This window comes from Bradysia coprophila (genome assembly GCF_014529535.1).
Source record: "Bradysia coprophila strain Holo2 chromosome IV unlocalized genomic scaffold, BU_Bcop_v1 contig_106, whole genome shotgun sequence".
Classification (NCBI taxonomy): Eukaryota; Metazoa; Arthropoda; class Insecta; order Diptera; family Sciaridae; genus Bradysia; species Bradysia coprophila.
The window spans coordinates 2,212,272-2,235,629 of record NW_023503372.1 but is presented as its reverse complement, the minus strand read 5'-3'; the positions used below and the strand labels follow the sequence as shown (position 1 = coordinate 2,235,629).

Sequence of the window (23,358 nt, the reverse complement as noted above, 5' to 3'; positions counted from 1 at the left end):
AATCATTTTCTTTCGCTTTCAACGGAATTTATCATAAATCATGAAATTAGGATGATGTTTTTCTTACCATACATGAAATATTAGGTCGATCAGACATCGTTTAAGTCATCATTATATTATCGGTCGAAAATCACGAATCAGCATGATGATGATTCGAGTAATTTTTGTATATGGTCGCTTTTGATTGCCTCAATGAAAATTACGTTGATGCCAAGGGTCAATTGGTTCTGTTAAAGTATCTTTGCTCAATAATTCAGGGGTCCCAATGAATTTATTTATTTTGTTTAATCTTTCACGGACGACAAGTATATCGTGGGCAACAACACTAAAGGGCGTATCTCCGATATCTCAGGAACTACTGAACCGATTTTGATAAACTTTTTTTTCCTTCAAAACGGTAGTGAAAGGTAATGAATTTTGAGCTCCGACACCCGACATAAATTTCAGTATTTGCATTTTTCGTCGTATTCTTTAGAGGCCTTTCAGTTTTTCGATAATATCCTCCGATTAACTTCATATCAGGCTCAAAATTCATAATCGGTTCAGTAGTTCCTGATGAGATATAGGAGATACGCCCTTAAGTGATTTTGCCTACAAAATCTAAGATAGGCTAATTATCGAATTTGTTACTTCATTTGATCAGAACACTTTCAACAGATTGTGGCGAATCTATTACTTCATTCGTTTTAACATACCTATTTTGCCATATTAGTCGACGTTAGGTAAAGTTGATTGTTTCTTGTTGTAGTCGTTGTCGATAACAGATTATTTTAGTCATGTTTTGCTGAAATCTTAATGTAAGTGCAAGAATTCTAGCCAAATTCAGAAAATTAATTTTCCAAAAATAGGCAGCGAACACGTCTTATTCACCTCATCTTCTGTGATTACATTTCGTAATTCGGTTTTGTGTATTGGTAGAGCTTCAGTTCATTCAGTTTTAGCATCCAATTTCTAAATAACTTAAATAACCGCAACATTCAACTGTTTCGCGCATTCTTAAAAAGCCGATTTTAACAGAAATTCCTAAAATGTTTCTTATATTTAGCTAAAAACCTCAAAATGCGATGTACTTCTTTGTTACTTTATCTATAGATTCTATTCGCACAACGTGTGAATCGCCTACAATATACTTTGAAGCTAAAACAAACCTCAATCTTCCCACGTAAGACCATAGAAAATAAATTTCCTACAAATTTTCAATGAAGCTCCGATCGATAATCATCAACAATTTTAGTAGTAAATGAGGTAGAAAGAAGGGAAAAAAAGTAACCGAACAACCCCAACAAGAAATAACTAAGGCAAAGCTTTGAATACAGAAAATTTTTTATTTACGGTCGTTACAGACAGTGTTACAAATTGTTATTTAATTTTTATATCAAACACGAAAAACGCTCGACAAACTATTTGCACAATTTATTAGAACTTCTTCTTCGTCTTTTTTATGCTTCCAAATTAGAGTCCAAACTTTTTCGCTTCCGAGAAGGCGACGAGTCCGGCGACGAACGCCTAAATGTTTTCTCTGCATCACTTAATAGTTGTTCGTAGAGTGAAATCTCTCGAGCCAACGATTGTTTCGTGTTCATCAATTCACGATGCTCATCCAAATGCATTGCAATTTCTTCACGAAGCCGCTCAATTTCGGCGTGATATTTTTTTGAACGGGAACGTTCTTTTTCCAATGATGATTGAAGACCACCGATCCGGTCATGTAGTGACAAATTAATCTGTTCCAGAATCACTGTTTTCGCATTGTTGTCATCGAATCGATCCTGGGCAATTTTCAATTCCTTTGTCGTATCGGACAGAGCAGCTTTATTATGCTCGGCGTCATTTTGCACGGCCCTGATTTTTGTAGCGTACACAGCCTCGATTTCGTCACGATTCGATTTCATTTGAATTTCGTATTTTTCGCGAAGTTCTTGTATGGCTGCGGCGTGGATTTCATGTTGTTCGGTTAGGCGGTCTTCAGCTTCTTTCAGACATTGTTCTCGGTTCTCCACTTCCAAATTTCGAACACGGTCGACGTACCGAGCAAAACGATTGTTGATGCTATCTTGCTGTTCCAGTTGACTTCCACCGTTTAGTTGTACTGATGACTTCACTGATTGTTCCATTTTGAAAGAAAATTAATTTTCGAACACTTTTAAAGACCACTTGTGAATTGTAAATTGAACCTCTCGGTAAGACTGACCGTCAGCAAATAAATGCAAAATGCAGAAATCGTTTCAAATCGATGTCAAGTGGAAGCATAAATAACTCTGTCACCTTCATTTAATTTCTGTCTTCTTATTGGTTGAAGATATATTATGTACATAAGAAGAGGAAATTCCTTTCCGAAACTTCCCAGGTAGAAATGTAATTAATATCACATTAGAGCATTTTGTATTGTCAATATGAGCGTACGTTCATTTCGAGTCCTAATTATTTTAGTGTTTGCTAACGAATATGGAAAAACCATTTTTACAACGGAATGAATACGGGACGGGATTTAGCTGGTACATATTTCTAAAGGGTCTCGAAAGTGTTAAGCTTGTCAATTGTAAATAGAGTGTTATGTGATGGTGACAAACTTTTGTCTACTTATAACGACATCAACATTCAACTTACAAACAAGACGAAGACATTTCATTTATATTAGAAAAAGTGGGGTTAACAGGTCAATTATGAGTCGCTCTTTATTTTCAGTTACGAGCCCCTTAGTTTTATCTCTTTCAAGCACACATTTGTCTTTCTCTTTCAGTGCTCGTAACTGTCATTGACATATTTCGATCTCTTTATTGATGTTAATGACAATAGCTGATCGGCTTAAGTACAGTAGACGTCAGTGAAATTTATGGATGAATTTGATTAACCTGTTACAGACGGCAAGCATATGACCAGTATTATTATCGGGTCTATTAATTCCATCGATCAAAATATTGTTAATCGGTTGATTTCAAATCTTGTACTTCAATTTTTTTAAATGCATTTTACTATATTAAGGACCATATTACCCAGAGCTTGTCATTATTTTTGTCGTCGTTATCGATAACAGATGAATAGCCGTATGTGATATATTAAAAGCTGTTTTTGCAGTGGTCCACTCAAACCATCTTTATACCACTATTTCACCGGTATAAGACCATATAAGCACATTTCTTTGTAACCAACTGAACAAATTCATCTCTAAATTTCCTTGACATCGAGAAATCTCAATTGAGAATTTTAGGAATTTTTTCAGAAATTCAAAGAGGCGTTGAGTAATATTTGAAAGACCTTGGATTCTGCAGTACAGCAATTTTCTATCCATTTGCTGAACTGGATACAGCTCTTATTTAATGTGTGATGCTACAAGAAGGTACTATTTAGACCGGCAAAATAATTTGGTTACGTCGATTCTTAAATTAATTGAATTACATGGAAAATGTTCGGTTTTTCAATAGGATTGTTTTAAATCTAAAACTTTCGAAATAATAATTTAAAATGTAACGACAGGTAGTCTTGCGAATTTCTTTTTTAACGAATGAAACGATTTTACAGAGATTTTAATCTTTACCACCATTTCATTTTACATAACATCGCCATCTGGGATTTATATTCTATTACTTCATTACTTTTAACAAACACTTTGCTCTTAAGAGTTTATTGCTCAATTTGGTTATATGTCGTCCTTATCGACAACAGATGTGTCGTGATAATAGCTGCTTACTTGCTTGAAGCTGTCGGCTTAGATTTATCTCGATGTCGTCGAACCACCCTAATGTATGACTATATTTATTTACCTATAAAAATAAGTTGCAGTGCCCATAAAGCTTATAAAAAGGACGTACATACGTACATTCCTACAAATTTTCACTGAAACTTCGATCGATAATCATCAACAATTTTAGAAGTAAATGAGGTAGAAAGAAGAAAAAAAAAGTAACCGAACAACCCGAACAATAAATAACTAAGGCAAAGCTTTTCATACACTCCATACACCCGAAAGGTATAAGTAAACAAAGCCGAAAATCGGTAAAAGATAACTTTAAAATGTTCAAAGTTTCTTCGTTTATTCAAAAATCATACAACAATAATTATTTGTTCTAACAACTCGGGGGAGTTAACAATGAGTCGAGCGAAAGATGAAGTGAGTGCCATGTTCCGAGAATTCATCCGAAAATTTCGAAACGATGCTTTGATTATTCTCGTGACTGATAGTCAGGGTCTTACAGATGAAAATCACTCGAACATGTTTCACGATCTTATATAATATTCCTAAAAGAATTTTTGTCTTGTCGCTTGTAGATCAGTGCCCCACGGCACTTTGAGTTTCCCATAAAGCCACGGCTTGAAACCTGTGCCAAATTATTTTGTTAACCGACACGAATTTGTTATCTAGCGCTAGAAGGGGCACCCCTAGTGTGTATATATGGACAACTACACATCGTAGAAAATCCAAATCGGGTTCAAAGTGAAGATATAGCACCCAAATGAAAAATTGATAAAACATGTTTGTGTTCCACGAGGAATGAAATTAACGGCAATATCAGTCAGTCAAGGGACCTGACCCACCCAAAAGGTGGCAACTAGTAAATATATAATACGTACCACGTTACATCCGAATATTTTCCCTTGCATATCAACTGTTAAATTAAAACTTGTTGAAAACAAACAAACAAAAATCAGAAAACTTGAACATTTTGGAGGATATTAAATGTATTTTTAAATAGACTGAACAGTCTCTCTTTCACTCTACGATATATATTTCCATTTCCATTGGAATATTTTATTCCACGAATGACATGAAACGTTTAGATTAAGTTTTTTTTTATATCTTGATCGAAATTGGGTTTTTCATTTTAATATGCTTTCAGAGTTGATTTTATCGACAAGTCAAATATTATTATTCCATGTTCTTTCTTGACATGAAGGAAGTTAAATGAACTGAAAACAGTTTTCCACTGAATGTGTATAGATACATATATACATTCACAGTATCGATAAAAATGTAGAGCACAACTAAAAAGAAACAAGCGAAAAAAAAATCGGAAGGAAAAACGTCTCATCATCATATACTCGTTATAGAAGTGAAATTTGTCTTAACATTATTTTAATAATGATTGTATTCAGGGTGAGTGAATGGGTCGCATACCTAATGTGTAGCATTAGAGCTTATCAGCTATGAATTGGGCTAATATTTATTAGCTCGTTGAATATAATTTTGGGACGATTCCATCACCCACACACATACACAGTCTGATTAAGCAATAACGGAAAACACTTTCCCATAAAATTGTATGCTATTAGCGGCTAAATGAGTTGTAAAGCTTTGTTAATTCCGTAGTGAAACTGAAAATAAAAAATTGATTTCATCAAAAGTTCTTCGGCTTCTCTCTCTCTCTCCCTCCCTCTCTGCTTCGTTTATTTAATACGAATACATTATTAGATCCCGTAACGTAACACAGGGTATTAAATTGTTAAATCTGATATGGAAAACTTTCCTCTTACGCTTCCACTTTAATTATTTAAAAGGATAAGATGTGCGTATATGGGCTCTCTCTAACGTTAACATTTTCCTTGGTTGATTTTCTTGTGAGTTTTTCGTCCTCATGATTTTCACTTTTCCATAATTATAATGGGCACCATCCATTGTTTGCTGTTTTGTGTTCCACATTCAAATCTTTTGAGTTTTCCACTTTTGGCATGCAGTGTTATAACTGTTTTGTTTGAATTCGTAAATGTTTTATGTTCATTTCGGTTTTTGTTCATATATTTGCATGAATGCTCGCCTAATTTTCGGGTCATTTTATGCTTGTTTGAAGTTCATGCTGAGAGCAAGGCACGTGAAGGTATAATTAATAAAGTAAGTAAGTTCCGTAATAAACTCAGGCCATTTAATAATAATTGTTCGTGACATGTTTGATGAGGATGAGGATATACAATTCAATTCTTTTATTCGGGATATATCCAGAAATTTTGTATTTTTTGTTGTTGTTGTTGTTGTGTGTGTTTACATCAAAAGGAATCCGTTTCGGATACATGAAATGGTAAAATTTATTATCTCCTGCGTTTGCATGCTCATCGTTTTGTTTGTTTTGTATAGTCGTGGAAGATCTGATGATGAATTATGAAAATTTTCCAACTAAAAAAAAAACTTTTAAAGTCTCGACGGCCGTGCAGTAATGGTTGGATATTCGTTGTAAAAAGGCTGCCTAATTACTTCTCAATGACCGATTCTTTTCAATTTATTTTAAGCTTACAACTTTTGAAATTATTTCCACTATGCTATGTACGATCCACTTATTTTTTGGAAATTCTATTCACCATTTACCTCTGCTAATTGAAACAGAATCGAAACTTGTATCTCGCAACAAGTTGACAAAGTCATTTCAACTCATTATCGATTCAAAAAGTTGAACAACAATCGACCGGGTACGTACAAACGTTTGGCAATGATAATAGCAATTAACAAACTTATTTGAGTACAATTAGGAATTGAATTAGGTAACGTAATGACATACTTTCCCCGGGAAAACATCTTCTCAGTGCTTTAAAACATCCCTCAATACAATATCTTAGTCTATGTCGGCGTGTATTAATGAGCAAACATTTTCATGTTGATGATTGTACTCGAGAGTTAATTCTAACCAATTTCTATTTTGATAATTCATATTAGAAACAATATTATGCAAAACAAATAGAAGTGCCCGGATTAAATCATTTACATGCGACCCGGACACGGTGTGCCTGAAATGACTTTAAGTGCAAAATTTTACAGATGAGATTTGTCAACGGATTTTGCTTTTCAGCGTCAAAAGAACCAAATTTTGTTCAAAAAATATTGGGCGGGATGGGCTTTTGACAAATGTCAACTTTGTCGGTTTAACGAGAATGAAAATGTTTTGAATAACTTGACGACATTTACTCTAAAACCACGGGTCCAACAACTGTGTTGTTTGTTTTATAATACCAAACCTGGGACTATTTTGTGGAAAACATTTTCCTTTATTTTCTTGAATTTTCACAAATTTTCCCACAGCTTCGCATATTTTCGCAATTTTTTTTTTGTATGAAAAAATTGAGAAAAGTTTGCAGAAAATTCAAAAAGGCATAGGAAAACGGTCTAACAAAAATAGTCAACAAAACTGTACAAAACACTTGTCTTCAAGTGGAACCCTGCAAAAATGTATGAAAATTGACCTAAAACGGCCATCTTGGTCAACAAAAATTTTCAAAAGCGCCCGCAGCACCTCAATACAGTTAAAACAAAAGTTGTTCCTTTTAATTCAAAAAAGGCATTGACTCGTTGATCAATCCCACGTTCATTTATCAATTAAATCCATTTCAGGCACACCGTGCGGAGTAATTGCTGGGAATCATTTGATTTAAAAATACATTTCTGAAGAAGAATAAAGTCTAATGAAGAATCATTAAACGAATTTACATTTTTCTTTGGTGATACCATATAATCTACGAGAAAGAGTTGAAGAGAATCTAGACATAAGTAACACCCCCAGTCAGACAATCTATTTTACTCTTCTATTGTCAAGTTATAATTCCCAGTTTCAATGAAAGTTGAATGGTAACTCGTCATCAGCATTTTATTGCACAGATCGGTATAGACATAGATATTGATCCTGTTTTTTTGAAACTTTTTTTTTTTATTTTAATATTAAATGTTGAGTTCTCTCTCTGCATTACACTTTTTTTTTGTTTACAAGTTTTTGAGCGATTCAAAGTTTAATATTAGAACTTTTATAAATAGAATTGAATAAAATGTTCCACACGTTTTTGTATGTTAGAGAATTTTGTACCACTCCGAATAGATTATCTTTAGCTGTGATGATATAGTTTCGTACATTTCGATAATCCCTTACTCGTTTGAATGTATTTGTGTATATAATGCGATGCTATGAAGTGGATGTATATACATTTTTGCTGTTCAACCAACTTAAATTTCATTTTTTTTTTTCATCACTGCAGAGGGTAAGAAAATCATAACTTTATTATGGTTGTTGGAAAACGAATGAAAGTATAGAAAAAGTAACAAAAATGAATTTGTGAAATGTAAAAATTTTTCCTTCTTTTTCTCTGCAAATGCACTTTTTTGATAAAACGTCTTTAAAATTTCCTTAAAGCTTATTCAAATCCCTTTGAATATGGAATCAAGATAGTGCTACCTACATTGTATCATTCAAAATGTAATATTCCTTTACTAAGCTCACAATGGAACTTAGACCTTCTAAAAGCTTTACAAGTTTTCCGTCGAAGTCGTTGTACCGGCACAACTTTGATGAAACAAACTGAGTTATTATTTTAGTGGATTAAAGGTGATATCGATTTCGTAATTAATCCGATTATTTATTATTGGGCCAGAAATGAGATAAAATGATGAGAGAAGGATGAAATGGAACTGTACCATCTTTTCATTGTCGAGATTTGATTCGATAGATTTCGAGCTACGGGGGCTTTAGTCGAATAAAAGCGAAAAACACAGATAAAATATCGTTCGTTTCGATCCACAATTCTTCAACTAATAGTGGAATTTCCCAGTTTTCATTTGGAAGTCGTTAATGCGCTTTCCATCAGAACACGGCAGATCCTCCTCACAGAGTTCATAATACCCAAAGGACAGGCCCTGAATTCGGTGTAAACGATATACATAATTCATTAAAAATGTTATAATTCATTAGGAATAGATCTAACAGAAATACAGATTAAGTATCCACTGCCGCCCAATCTTGTTTCCAATCCGTCTTCAGGCGTCCAGCTTTTTATAAACCGGAAGTGAAAGAAATCTTTTATGCAAGTAAATTGTAAAATGTCTTCTTGTGTTTGATACTAATCTATCTATCAAACTCGTTAAAATAAAAAAGGAAATTCTTGTATACCAGGAAAATTTAGAAAAATTCAAGAAAATATGGGAAAATTACTCTAGTTATCGTGTTACCAACGACGAGTCAAAAATTCTTTTATCTGAGAGAAGAGTGTAAAGACGTGGAAACACACCTAGAAACTGATGGACATCTGTGATCGACAACGATATAACAAAAATAAACGATGAGCACTAAGTAAAGTGCTCTTATTTATAGCAGAATGAATATTCGAGTTATTGAAGTAGAAGATTTTGTATTAATCTCTAGGCAGTACTTTAAACAAACGAGGTAACAGATTTGATGATTATCTACCACAAACAGATTTCATACTAACTCGAATACCATCCTTCGCTTCTAAAAAGAATAACGCCGATGGTAGAAATACCGTACCTGAGATTCAGAAATTTCAAACGTCAAACAACGTCGGATGAATATTTGTCATCACGTACCGAGTATTTCAATTGTCTGCAGTGCTGGACTGACAGACGAATTAATTACGGCCTGAATCGATATTTTTTATGTGCCCTGAAAATTTCGTAAATCCGGTAAACATCATTCCACATACTGAATGGCATTCCTATTGTGACAAGTTTGCATGGCAAGTGAAAACATTATTGCCAGACATATCGTAATGAAAATTGACGATTTTGGGCTTTGAACATTTTTTTTCTTCCTTTTCGATTTCGAAATTATTTCGGAATCGTGAAAATATATTCGTGTGTATAAAACTATTTGTCGATTCAACTGGCAATTAAAGTTCATTCCGAATGAATAACGTTCACCGTACAATAGCCATTTATTGTTCTTTATATTAAACAATCGCGTTGGTATATCCCTTTATTCCTTTACGAATAATTTATTGTACAAACAATGAGTTCAATATAAATGGATTCAATAAACAAAATTGCTAATGTAAACACAAAACTAAATTCATTTCATAAAATAATAATCTCTACGTTTCGTATCTATGAAAACTATCTCCGATATCCGAATTATAGTTTGGGAATTATATATACATCTAATAATTCCGAGTAACAATTATTTAGACGTAATGTATGGGATATATATATATATATATCAACAGTAGAGACATTAAATAGCGCATTGGACCTATTCTAGTTAGAGTTAGATAAATATAGACTTTCGCTGTTAGTTTAAGAAACGCTTTCCGGATTAAACAATAAACAACACATTTTATAGGCAAACATGACATTACTATTATCTTATTGGTAATGTTAAATTCATTTGCATTTACTTGATTTTACAGTTAATGCGAATTTGATATGTAGACAATTTTTTATTGTTGGTCTATTCATCGTAATAAATATATGTACAGAGATAGAACACGCCATTGCCATGCCAGCACCCCCCATTCCTAAATGAATGTATAGGTATGCTGTTATTCACGACACAACACAACCTCATCCGAATATCATAAATACGTTTCTTTTCTCCGAATGTGTTCAACGTATTTTTTCCCTTCTTCCTGTCATTCACTTCGAACTAGATTATTTCATTTGGGAGCTTTCACACAGCAGCAGCAACAGCAGAAGCAGCATTTTCTAAATTATATCTAAACCAAAGTTTATATATTTTTCCTTTCATCTTATTCTTCCCATTCAGTCAGTTTCAGACGGTTTTATGACAGATACCATTTTCTAAAGAGGAAGACGGAACATTTTACAGAAATTCCCGGTATAATGCTCAAAACTCATATTATATTCTTACCAGCTAAAATGCTTTATGCTTCTTAAACGAAGTTGTATGCCGACAATGCACATGTCGTTTTAGTCCTGTAATATTGCCAATTATAACAATACAAGTATTCCGAGAATGGTGCGAGAGGTGGTGTAGGAGTTTATAATGCTTCTTATACTATGAAATTAGCAAATAATTTCATTTCATAAGAATGGGGTTGATACTACAATATATTACATAGACGAAATGAAAGGTTTATGAAATGGGTAATATGTCGTGAGAATTTCACCGGATCGTACAAAGAACAAGAAACGGTTGAAGAGCGTTAGTTACTTGTCAACTTCATTGCATTTTATGGGTATCCTTTATTTGATTTTCGAAAACAGAATATTGCGTGCGTGCTTATAACACTAGGGTGAGTGGATTTTTAACCTTACGGGTTATATAGGGTAAGTAGGCCAGGTCCTTGTGTTGAAAAACTAAGCCAGGACCACTATCATCTCTTATCATCTCTCATCTCTTACTGCAGGAATAAACGACACGCTCTGACTAATGAGGTCTTATACAGCAATATTGTTAAAAAATGAAGGAAAAGATTTGGAATCAATCTATTGAAAATGCGTCGATCAAATGAAGTAATAGATCTGATTGTAAAATTCTAAATATTTTTGTCGCCTGGATATCTCCGAATATCTCCGAAACTACAATATCTTCTTGAAAAATTTCTTTTGTTGTGGCGCATTACCGATTTTTCATGGAAGAACCTTTTTGTTGGAGTTTTTCCTGTAGTTCTATAGTTCTGGGATAGGTAAGACAGTGAACCATGAAGAGTCTTCATTGAAGACGTCATTTATTTTAAGGATCTGACTTCAAACTTGCTAAAACTCCAAATAATAGCCGAAAAAATGGTCAAAAACGTGTGAAATGTCTAGTGTCTAAAACAAAAAAGTAGACACGCCAGGATTAGGCATTCCTTTGGATACAAAATTGTTTAAATAGTCACAAAAATAATTGCATCGACGAATGGGGCCATTAGTTATGTCAGACGAAAAATACATACTAGGACAAGGATGGTTTCGTAGGCCAAATATTAAACAAGTACCGAAGTACCTGCACTAAACAATGTATCTTTGAAATGGCAATAATATGTTGGAGACCGAGATCTTTAGTTTGGATGGGTAGCTCTGCTTTCTCTCCAGACCATGCCTGCCAAATCTACCAATCATGACATAATATGTCGTATGCGTTATGCCTGAATGGGTAATTTTATGGATAGTCTACGAAAGTACACTACAACATGGTGCAGGTGTTAAAAATAGGGTGAAAATTCGACCCACCCTATATATACACACACTCAACACACTAAAACTTCTGTCCATATAAATATAATTTCACATCCTCTCCGGATGTACGAAAGAAAATTACAGTGGAAGGTTGGTTGTGTGAAAAATCTCTGTTCTTACACAAAGATCAGACAGAATTTACGCAAAGAAAATTACCTCATTCAGTTTTTGCTTTAACTCATTCACACAAAATGCCATCACAGTTCTCTTTTCAAATTCTTTTTTTTCTGTAGTGCAAGACTCGCTTCCGACCTAGATTTTTTTGTACTTAGGTATGGTAATTCTAAGCGAACTTCTGTGTCAGCCATGTCCTCTAATTTATGGCATTTTGCTAAAAGTAACTTTATATCTCGATTTTATTATCCGACAGCGAGACATGTATACTACAAAAATAATGCTGCAAATGAAAAAGCGTAACACAACAGAGATGAACTAAAAAAAAAATCACAGAGGAAACTAAATAAATGCAACAAATGCTATGTACGTTTTCTGTTGGCCAGTTAACGAACACATGGTCTAGTTAAATGTGCTGCTACTAAAGTTAAATAGTCCCATTTATGTGTGCCTCGTATTAATTGGACATAACAGCTTCCGGCAGCTTCTCACTTTCTGCTACGTGCAAAAGTAATTTTCAACGATTCGGATCGTTTCTGGGCTTTCTCTCTCTATGTTTTTTCATTTGATTTCCATTTATAGAAATTTAATTACTGAAAATAAAAACTGAAAACTTTTTTCATTTAAAATTTCTAAATTGAAAATTAAAACCTTTGATTTAGTCCGTCCCGTACATTTCACATACAGTATGTTCGGCATAGGTAATATAAATTGAATAAATAAACCATTTTATAGCAGAAACTCAATAACAACGTCTTGCTTAAATCCTATGCACTACGTAGAGCTACATGAACCGAAAATTTGTTATCATAAATGTTTATTATTGCATTTTCATGTTTGATTTTAATTTTGCAGGAAATTGCAAAAGCCCATTGGGCATGGAGTCTGGTGCTATTGCTGACTTTCAAATAACTGCAAGCAGTGCACACGACATTGGAAATGTAGGACCACAGCATGCAAGGTATGTCTACATATATATATCTAAAATAATTGTTAATATGGAACAATATTTAAGTGAACACAATATCTAGAAACAATTTATGCTAAACTACACGTATGTGGGAAATGTTTGTTCAATTTAGTAAGAACATTTCCTGAAGGTTTGTCGAATATCCCATCAGAACAATCCACATTTGGAAATTATATTAAAACTTCGACATCTTTCAAAGGATTGTGAAGGAAGACAACAATGATGTGGTAGAAGACCAATAGGTCTTGGTTCAATCTTAGAAACAACTTGAATAATCTTTCTCCCATTCTGGCGTTATTTAGTTCATCCAACTTTTTTTTTAAATTATTTTTAGTAAAATGTTAAGCCGAATACAAAACGTTCAGGTCAGAACGACTAAATTAATGGGAAAGCGAGAAGTTTTTTTTTCTTTCGTTGTGCAAAAGAAAACTTTTGCTAAATAAACTTTATGAAAGCCTTTTGTGTTTCAATTTTCTTTTCATCTATTCATTCGGTTAATTTTACAATTTTCATTTTTTTTAATTAGTGATGATATGTTTTTCCGTTTTAATTTCTTTTCGGAAAACGTTTTTTAGGTCGAATATGGTTTGAAATTACTCCCGGCTTAAAATAATTAAATTGCACGTTTCGACTGCATGAACACAGGGCCAGAATGGGTATATCAAAGTCGGTTGAGAACGGGGTAAATAAATCAAACATAGTACGTTCTATTTTCTTGTGTACCTTCTGGTCACAAAAATTCGAAGTGGGTGCCGGAAATCGCTTGATCCATCCCTATTACCTAATCTAGCAGCAAAGTAGTGTTATCATTATACAGCAAACATATGTTGAATCAATTGAGCTAGAAAACGTATCGCACAAAAACTAGAACGAACAACAGAAGTACTAGATTTAATTATGATTTACCGTGATAAACGCTTGCTGTATGCACAATATTAAAATTTATTAGCCAAACACAACACATTTGAGACCATTAGACTACATATTACAAACTTCTCAGACTTTCATTCCGAGCCTTTTGAAGTTGTTGTAAAAGTCTTAGCTACTTCAGACTCTGTTCAATTTTCTTTTGTATTTCTTTGTATTGTGGTTGTTTCGGTAGAAATGGGCGTCGGGAATCGCCTTGATGACCGGACTGTGCCTTTATGAACTTTATTAAATAAATAATACGAAAACAAAGTTGGAAAACGACATTGTTGTGACAAAAAAATGTTCTGCCAATTAAAATGCTCCATACACGGGTCTACTTTCTATACGCCTTCGGAACTGATAATGAATTCCGTTCTTAATATCTAATTCTGGCCTTATTCTACAACTTTGTTCAGACTCGGAATCGCTGAAAATTTCTTTGCATTTTATTATCGCTGAAAGGCGTTACAGTCCCAGTGTGGCTATGACAACAACTCAAAAGTTTTTTTTTGGTTGTTGTTGTAAATTGTTACTGAATAAACATCCATTTTATTTGAGCCGGACGTTGATTTTAAATGTTTGCAATGAGCTTTTGGTCTTCAAACGAAATTAAATAAATTAAATTGCCATTGCAATTTGTTGATTTAAAGTTCTGGTAATGGAAGTTCGTAAAATGCATTCATTGTTCTCTATATTTTCGACCATGCATAATTCAACGTTGATTTAACATTAAATTTTTGTGTAGTGAAAACAAACCCTACGAAGGGACCCGTACGAATAGTGTACTAAATAGTTTGTTGCTCAGAAAAGTGATATAAATCTTGAGACTGTAACACTGCAACTTTAAACCTTTCATCAAAATTGCTCACAGCAATGTTGACATCCACGAAGGAAGTCAAATTTGATAACTCTTAAAGTATCATTTTTACCGAAATATTTCACTTTAAATCCTTTTTTCCACTGATTTAACATATCTGGACAACCACAACAGGTTTCCCGTTACTCCAGGAGTCGAACTCAACGTGCTACAACCGTGGCAGCAAACGTAAGACCCCCGTACTTCGTACAAATCTAAAAAAACTGTTATCAAGAAAATCTATCAATTTCCAACTCAAACGAAATACATTTTTAGTCGGAAAGAATAATTGTCTCCTTTTACAATGTTTAACTTATTTAAATTGATGTCATCGGCGCCAACTTTCACCTAGTGCTAGTTGCTAGTATAATAATTAGAACCTGCGAAGCATATAATCATTTTATATTTGACACCACGTTTTGTGACATACGTACATGTGCAAGTGTGAACGAACAGTCGCTAGCAAAGTTCGCAATGAAGTTCGTGTGCCTAATCATGTCCATCATAATATGCGAGTATATGACTACTGTGATGTGATAGTCTGAGTCTGGTGGGTGCTACTTTCGCCCATACATACATTCATACAGATGTTTTATTGACCTTTGACTTCTACCGATGTTTCATTCAACGTCTGATGTCCATTTCCGTTTTCTGAGCTTAAATAACCTGAAATGTGTCTACAATATTCAGTTCGGAGAACAAATTCCATTCAATGTTTATGTTGTAATTATCGTTGGCCTTTTCAGTGCACTTGTGAGAGTATCTGTACGTTAATAAATATTATTCAAGTTAAATATAAATTACAGGTGCTAAATTTTTACTGCTACACCTTAATGTGATTATTGTGAGCATAAATTTAGACAAGACAATTCCATACGGACATTATGTTGTGTATATGATGCCACTCTATTCAAAAGAAGAACAACTGAACAACGTTGAATGAACAATATGTTAACAGTTGACATAACACCATATACATACCCAGCGTATTATTATATATACACTAGAATAAGCGTGCGTGCTTAGAGTACCACCATTTAATATTAAAATAATGTAAACAAAAGCTTGTTTTTACAGCTAATTCAGAAGAAAAAACATCTTTCCAGAAAATCTCTTACGAAAACTGTGTTAGTTTAGGTATCAAAATGGTAATGAGATTGCTGCTTCAGAATGTGTAGTGTGTATCTACTATATTCTTTTATACGCTTTTTACCATTTGGATAGACACAGAAAACCCTCCTAAATGGCTATCGTTCCATTCTGTATTATATACACACAGACGTAACCATTCACCAGATCTCGTCATACAAACAACACAATGGAAGTAAAAGAATGTATCTCTTTGCCTTCCATTGTATTTTTGACTAATTCGATTTGCAATTTTGTCCTACCATAACAGATTTGTATTTTGTGTATCTACTACTCTCACTCGTACCCCTATTATCGAGGATATATAGATGTTTTGACCAGACTCCAATCAGTGTATAAATAATTCAATGAAATAGGTTAAGTCTTTGTGATAATAAACTATAAATAAATGAGATAAAGGGATAGGGGGAGAGAGAGAGAGAGAGAGAGGAACCAAATTGAAAAGCTTCGGATATAATGAGCGCGCAACAATAATCATTTGATCGAAAGGACTCATTTGGAATTAAACTTTTATTTCTAAGGTACTTTCGATTGATAAGTGAAATGTATTTCTCTCCGCACATTTCTCGAACTAGACAGGTTGAGGAGATTGCACAAAATTTCGTTTGCCGATTACTTCAAAGTTCGCTATGATATACGTATGGTATACCCTTAAAATGGTAGTACTAAATGGAAGAGAATATAAAATCACTAATCCATGTAGTGTTCTCGTTCACGCAGCGTCATCTGTTAGCGACTCCAACGACAAAGTTAAGCTAGTGTTATATTACAAAGCACAAATAATGAAGGACTAGATTCCACTATTATTTTTTACCGTAAAACGCTTACGGTTTGTACGTTATTAATATCCAGTGTTAATTTAAGCTTCTTTTTAGACAGCTGATCGTGACACAAAATATTTCATTGTAGTTTTCTCAGAAAAGAAATTTGTGATTATACAGTCTTCTTCTTCTTCTTCTTTAGCCTGTTTGTATCCACTGCTGGATGTAGGCCTCCCCTAAATTTTTCCATGTTGTACGATCCATTGCCACTTGTTGCCAGTTCGTGTGTCCATATGTACCTTTGATGTATTTCTTTATTCCGTTTGTCCATCTCTCTGGTGGTCTTCCGACAGGTCTTGTTGTGGGGGGTCTCCAGTCCATGATGGCTTTGGTCCAACGGTCATCTGTCCTAATTGCAATATGTCCTGCCCAACTCCACTTTAGAGACGCAATTCTTTCCATGACATCAACGACTTTTGTTTGTTGGCGAATCCATTGGTTTGTCATTTTGTCTCTGAGTGTAATTCCAAGCATACTTCGTTCCATGGCTCTTTGTGCCACTCTCAACTTATTTTCAGATGCTTTGGTTAATGTTAACGTTTCTGCTCCATATGTCAACACTGGAAGTACACACCTATCGAAAACTTTCCGTTTTAGACTATTATTCATTGTGCTTTTGAAAATCAGGCTGAGTTTCCCGAAAGCTGCCCATCCAAGACCAATTCTACGCTTGATTTCTGCAGTTTGGTTGTCTAGACCTAATTTCAGTTTGTGACCAAGGTATACATAGCTGTCGACTCTTTCAATAACTGTATCTCCAATTTTTATTTGTCATCGTTCATAAAAGACGTCCGATTTTATGTTTAGTTTAAGTATGGAAGGATGAGTGAATACACTGACGAAAAAGTGTTGAAAATCTGTGTTGCATGTAACTTTGTCTCCGGGTAATGTATCTTATCTGATGCAGTTGCATCGTTTGTATTGAGACCCACAGCTGTGACAGCTATTGTAGGTTACCTGGAGAGAAAGTTACCTGCAACAGGCTAGATTTTAAACTCTTTTTTGCCTTTTTTTGTCAGAATAGTTTCAAAATTGTAAGACTCCCTATGAGTATCCTAATTAATCGAATGCAAGAGGAAACCACGTTGAAGACGAACAATTGTTGAATATGCAATAGAATCCTTACATTTCTTTGAGAATCCGAGCGAGAAATAAATACCAAAATATGTCAAACGGAAGGTACATCAGGGTGAGGGTATACCTGTAAATTATATCCTCATTTCTACCAACTTTTATATAAGTGGAGGGTACGTGAAGTATCATATGAATACTGAAGGTACGTCTACCCTCACTTGACCGTTTTTTTTTCGTTCGGGAACAATACACCAATAAAAGATTGTTTTCCTTTTCAAACTTTTTTTCTTGGTCATAGTATTTAAGATCTTCTTTGCAAGTATCTAGCCCCATATAACCAACAGACAGAATCTAATTCATTGTTCTTGTTGAAAGCAATTCCACTTCTCTTAACTTTTTATCAAAAAAAATGTTTTCTGAATATACTTCGGTAACAATTTCACAGTTTTGTAGTTTTTTTTTCTTCTTCTGCTCCTCTCACTCCCATTCTTCCCATCGTTTATAATAAAAGAAAACTTTAAATTTATTTATCCTTCCGTAAACAAATTGAATAAAGTTATAATGGCGTTGAAAATTGTCTAATAAATTAAATATATTTTTAAAACGAGATGTGTCTATCTTCCAAGCATCAAATGAATATGTCCCGATGAGATTTCGTGCGCTAAGTGTCCCCTTTTTACTGCTGTGAAATATTAATTACTCGAATAAACTTGGAAGACATTTATAAGTGACATAAAGCAGAAATTTCTCGATTAATTATATCTGTACGTAATTATCAACGGATATTCCACTGAAAAACAATTTTCGCAAAAACACGTTAAAAGCGAAAGTGCCAAGAAAGAGTGTGAGTGTGTATAACACAAAAAAGAGCGTTTATAAATCGCAGGGAAAAAGAACTGGCAATACAGATTCAAAAATAATCAACCATTTGACAAGCACTTTATATTCTTTCAGAAATATCTGACGATGGCAACTGCTTGTTTGTTGTACCATGCCACGATGCATATCATTTTATAAACTTGTAATGCAAATTGTATGTCTATTTTTGAGTGCATTCCACAATATATATTTCTGAATTACAGAGGATGGAATTTTTTTTCCGTTTTGAATGCGCATGTGGCATGGATTTATTAAGTCTTAATTAGCTTAAAATTATTGCTCATGTTCGATATGTGTGTATATACCAGTAGGATATGGTATGATCCCGTGTATAATGCCTTTAGATGTGAACACATGTCACCATTTACGACAAATTATTTCGTTTTTTTTTTCTTTGGTTCTCTCTTCTATCTGATTTTGCAGGGGTATAATGTGTTAACATTACATTCTGGGTATTACAAGATAAAATGGTTGTTAACCTCATTTTGTGTATCATCAAAATGAAAATTGTTTCCACTGAAATTTATTTCCACTTAAACGCCCATTTCTGTTTCGTTCGACAAACAAACCGAAAAAAAAGAAACAAAAAATAGCGAAGAAAGGAAAAATGTTGAAGTGCATTCTTTAACCACACACAAAATCACGGAATGATGTTAAATTGCTTATTATGATACTCAGAAAACGACATCCAGTGATCCCGATTGTGCACTTTTGACACACAAAGTGTGTTCGTGTGCGCGCACTTTGATGTCATTTCCTGTATTCTGAAAATTTTTCCTATTTTTCATTTTTCATTTTTCACTCATTTTATTGAACCATTTTTTGGAATGAAAAGTAACATTATACTGCAAATGTAGCAGATGAAATATTTTATATCAAATTCCATTACACTAATTAGTTACCATTTTGACTTTTTAGTCATGTTGTCATATATGTCTACATGTCACAAATATAAATTTTCCCTGACATAACTCAGAGGTTTATGTGTTACACCGTTCTGTATTGTACACATTATATGCAAAACAAAATTAATAAATGATACGAATATGGGATCGAGTTAAAAAAAAAGTGTTGCCATACGGCTCTTGAGCATGATGGTGTATGTTGGGAAATGGTAAATTGATGGGTTTACTTTGCTATTGTCTCATTACGAAAGCTCCGGAGAATAGTAAAACATAACTAACGATCTAAATCGCTTTTCAATTTGAGGTGTGTTACACACACACATCACTCTCGTCAATGAGCTTGTCTGACTCAGTAAAACCAGATGTACTGCGTCACCCGAAATTAATTCAATTTTAGAAATTTAATTACTGAATTACAGTCAAAGGAGCATTCGAGCTCAAGCAATCAAGTGAAATGTGAATATGAATATGATGCAAGTGACATAATAATAGCAAGAAATAAAACGTTAAAATTGAGTGAATGGACATTTAAGCGAGGTTAACTTTTTCATTCAACGCAGAGATGGACGCAAAGTTAACGTTTTCATTCACTTGCAGTTGATCGATGTTCCGCTCGTGGGTGGTAGAACATAGTGTTGTGATTTTTAATCGCATTAAATGCATATTTAAAGTAAATGCAGGCAAATGTTAAATGAAAAAGTTTTGCCATTCAACAGAAGGACGGCAACCGTTTGATATGAACCACTAAGTACGCCATTTAATACATAAAATTTTCATTTTTTTTTTAGTTTAATAACTGAGGGCTTATTCCGTCTAATTATTTAGTAATGGGTGAATGTATTTATGATATTTATTCAGCATTGGAAATACTATTGAAATAATTGATGAACATTTTACAGTGCAATTCTTCATTAATATGAAATTTAATTTAGTGGAATAATTTTGGTATTTTACTTATTTCAATATTTATTTATTCGACTCGTACTGTACGTGACGGGGTCTATCAAGTTACACTTTTTTTTGTAGCTAATAGTAGAAAACTTCTAACGCAATATGTCTCAGATGTTTTTCAGCTGGTCTACTCATACAACCTCACTGTCTTTCGCTTTTAAAAATAAAAAACCTCACTGTCTTATACGTGTTACATGTTTATACGAGTTTAATAGGAGTCGTAGTGATAAAATCGTATAAAGACGTATATAAGGCTTACTATCAGATCGGGTTGACCTGAACGACCTGTATTTTTAAGAGTCAATTTGCCAAAACTTTGAACAAATTAAAAACTAGCCATCGGCGATTTTTGGAGGTTATACAGTTATTGAATCAGGAAACCCTCCTGAGTCATTTGCAACAAAAAAAATCCTCGAAGTAATTATGTCTTCACTCCATTTATCTGTAATTATGGTCATTGGTAGAGGTGTTGACGCCGCATAATGCTGGCCTTTAAAACATTTCAAAAGTTTTCGTGTATGTGGTGCAGTAGCTATTTTAGGGAGAAAAAATTCCAACTTTTGTTGGGTAGGTAGTGACCTACCGCGACACGACTTTCATTGAGCTTCAATTTTTATTGAATTGTACTAACACAAAAATTCTTCGCGTCTATTTTAATTTTTCTGACGTATGAGACAATTTTAAGTCTAGGCTGGAGTTATCATTGGTGTGGGGCTCTCCTATTGCTGCAATACACTTACTCATTTTTTATTTTATTTATTTTTTTAAATTTCATTGTAGCATAACATTGATACGTGCAGTGCATGTACCAATGTAAACTTTAAATTGAATTTTTACATAGAATTACATTAACTGCATTCGTTTATATTAAACATTAAACAAACATTTATCTGTAACTAAGTATCTCACTGCAAAAATATATTTTACAATTTATAATTTAAATAATCATACAACCAGTCGTAGTGATTTAACCTCTCGAAACTTTTATTCATCAAAATTTCATCTCAAGCTCAGTTTCAGTCTTCCAAGAGATAACATAAATAGCAGAAAAAAACATTACATTTACATATAGCAGCTTTTGCCTGGATAAAACCCAAACTGGTAACGTCGTAAAAGCATACGTCGTGAAATGTTTTCAGTATCCCAGTAGAGAACACGAAATATAAAATAACAAAACAGGAAATTATAAGTAGCATTCTAATGTTGTAAAATTTCAAACTGGATAGTACATCATGTATAAAGTATAATGTCTGGTCTAGTTTACTGAGAAGCGTGATAATTTTGTTTTTGTTATTTCGTTCGTTTTTTTTCGTGAAACATGCATTTAAAAATCCAATAATTGTTACTATTATGTTGTGTGTTTCAGTACGCGAATTTTTCTTATTTCTGAAGAAAAGGAAATTGTCCAATTAATAATAATTCCTCTCATCCTTTCAGTTAGTTTTGCAGACGGCAGTTCACCAATATAATTATCGAATCTATTACATTACTGAAAGTGTTTCGCTTCATTTTAGGTTTATCGTGCTTCTCGCTATACTGAACACATTAACCAGCCACCAGCGATCGTTGCTTAAGTTTGTCATCTCTATCGACTGTATAACAATACAAATACAAAATACAAATGATACAGAACAATGATTCATCTCCTTTATGGGGCGATTTTTTTTTAATTCAGCATCTCACTCATTTACAGTCTACTCATTCATAGGTGTCTCTTAAGTGTTTGTGTAGACAATCATACGACGGACGCCAGTTCACTCAAGAAAAAACTTGAGCTGAAGGGTGTCGTAATTCTCGAATAGAGTAAATAGTCATCATCATCATCTTTATCATCATTGTTTTCCTTTTAATTAAATTTTACTGAAATATTTAAAAGCTATGATTCCCAAAGTCTGATAAAGTCTGTAAAACTTTTGTCTGAAGCATGTTCAAGGCTTTTTCATTTTTGACGACATTCTAGGGTGTGATCCACCTTGACCTTTGACATACATTTTACATAAATTCGCTATAAAATAGAATGCAAGACAGAGCCCGATGCTTATTTTCGCCCTCGACATCGATAATTGATGACAAGCTCCTTCTGAAAGGTTGACTCACCACTCACATCCTCCTCGTCTGAACAATAAATTGCAAAAAAATAGAGACAAATCACTCAAACAAAAGACTAAAAACCAAGCGCCTCCAAGCATCAGCAACTGTTGGACACGCTTACAAACTCTGTAAAATTTCCAATGGATAGTCTTTGATTCAACCAAAGGTTTTTCGACCCTTCATTGACATTATGATGTCTGAGGGACAACCACCTTCCAACAATGCCCAGGCCACTAATTTCTTCAACTATCGCAATAATGTGGTCACCCATTGAGTTTACGGCTTTGATGAATACATAATCATGGCAGTACCCGTTAAATATGCAATATTTTTTCTTGTGAAAATAAACAAGAAAATCTGTTACTTTGTTGTGGTTGATACAAAATCTTGTACTTCATTATTTTAACATTCGCTTCGCTGTATAAACGGACACAAGACAGTCGTTGTTGTTATCACTAACAGATGACTAGCCGTTTCTAGAATCAATCATCACAAAAAATTTAAACAACCATGATCACGTTACTATACTGTCCGGTTTTTATCGAACTTCATACGTTGCTTCCTATTACTTTTCATTTTTCAACGAAACTCAATTTTTGTATACTCTGGGGTTTGACGAGATTTGTGTGAGTGTCATTACAACTAACAGAATGGAGTTTGATTTCTCAATCGCCCTGATAAACATCGAATTTATTATTCATTATGAAATTCGAAAGTTTCTCATAAAAAATTAAATTCCATGCGTTACGGAAAGTTCCCAA

The 23,358-nt window shown here is 33.8% G+C and overlaps 1 protein-coding gene across 3 annotated transcripts in view; it reads left to right on the top strand.

Moving 5' to 3' along the window:
- The window catches only part of LOC119070822 (discoidin domain-containing receptor 2), a 210,770-nt gene that overhangs the window by 71,312 nt on the left and 116,100 nt on the right, over window positions 1-23,358 (top strand). For all 3 annotated transcript variants that reach the window (XM_037175321.1, XM_037175322.1, XM_037175320.1), the window contains one exon: window positions 12,848-12,953. In XM_037175321.1, coding sequence (XP_037031216.1) covers window positions 12,848-12,953 — 106 coding nt within the window. The remainder of the gene's footprint in view (window positions 1-12,847; window positions 12,954-23,358) is intronic.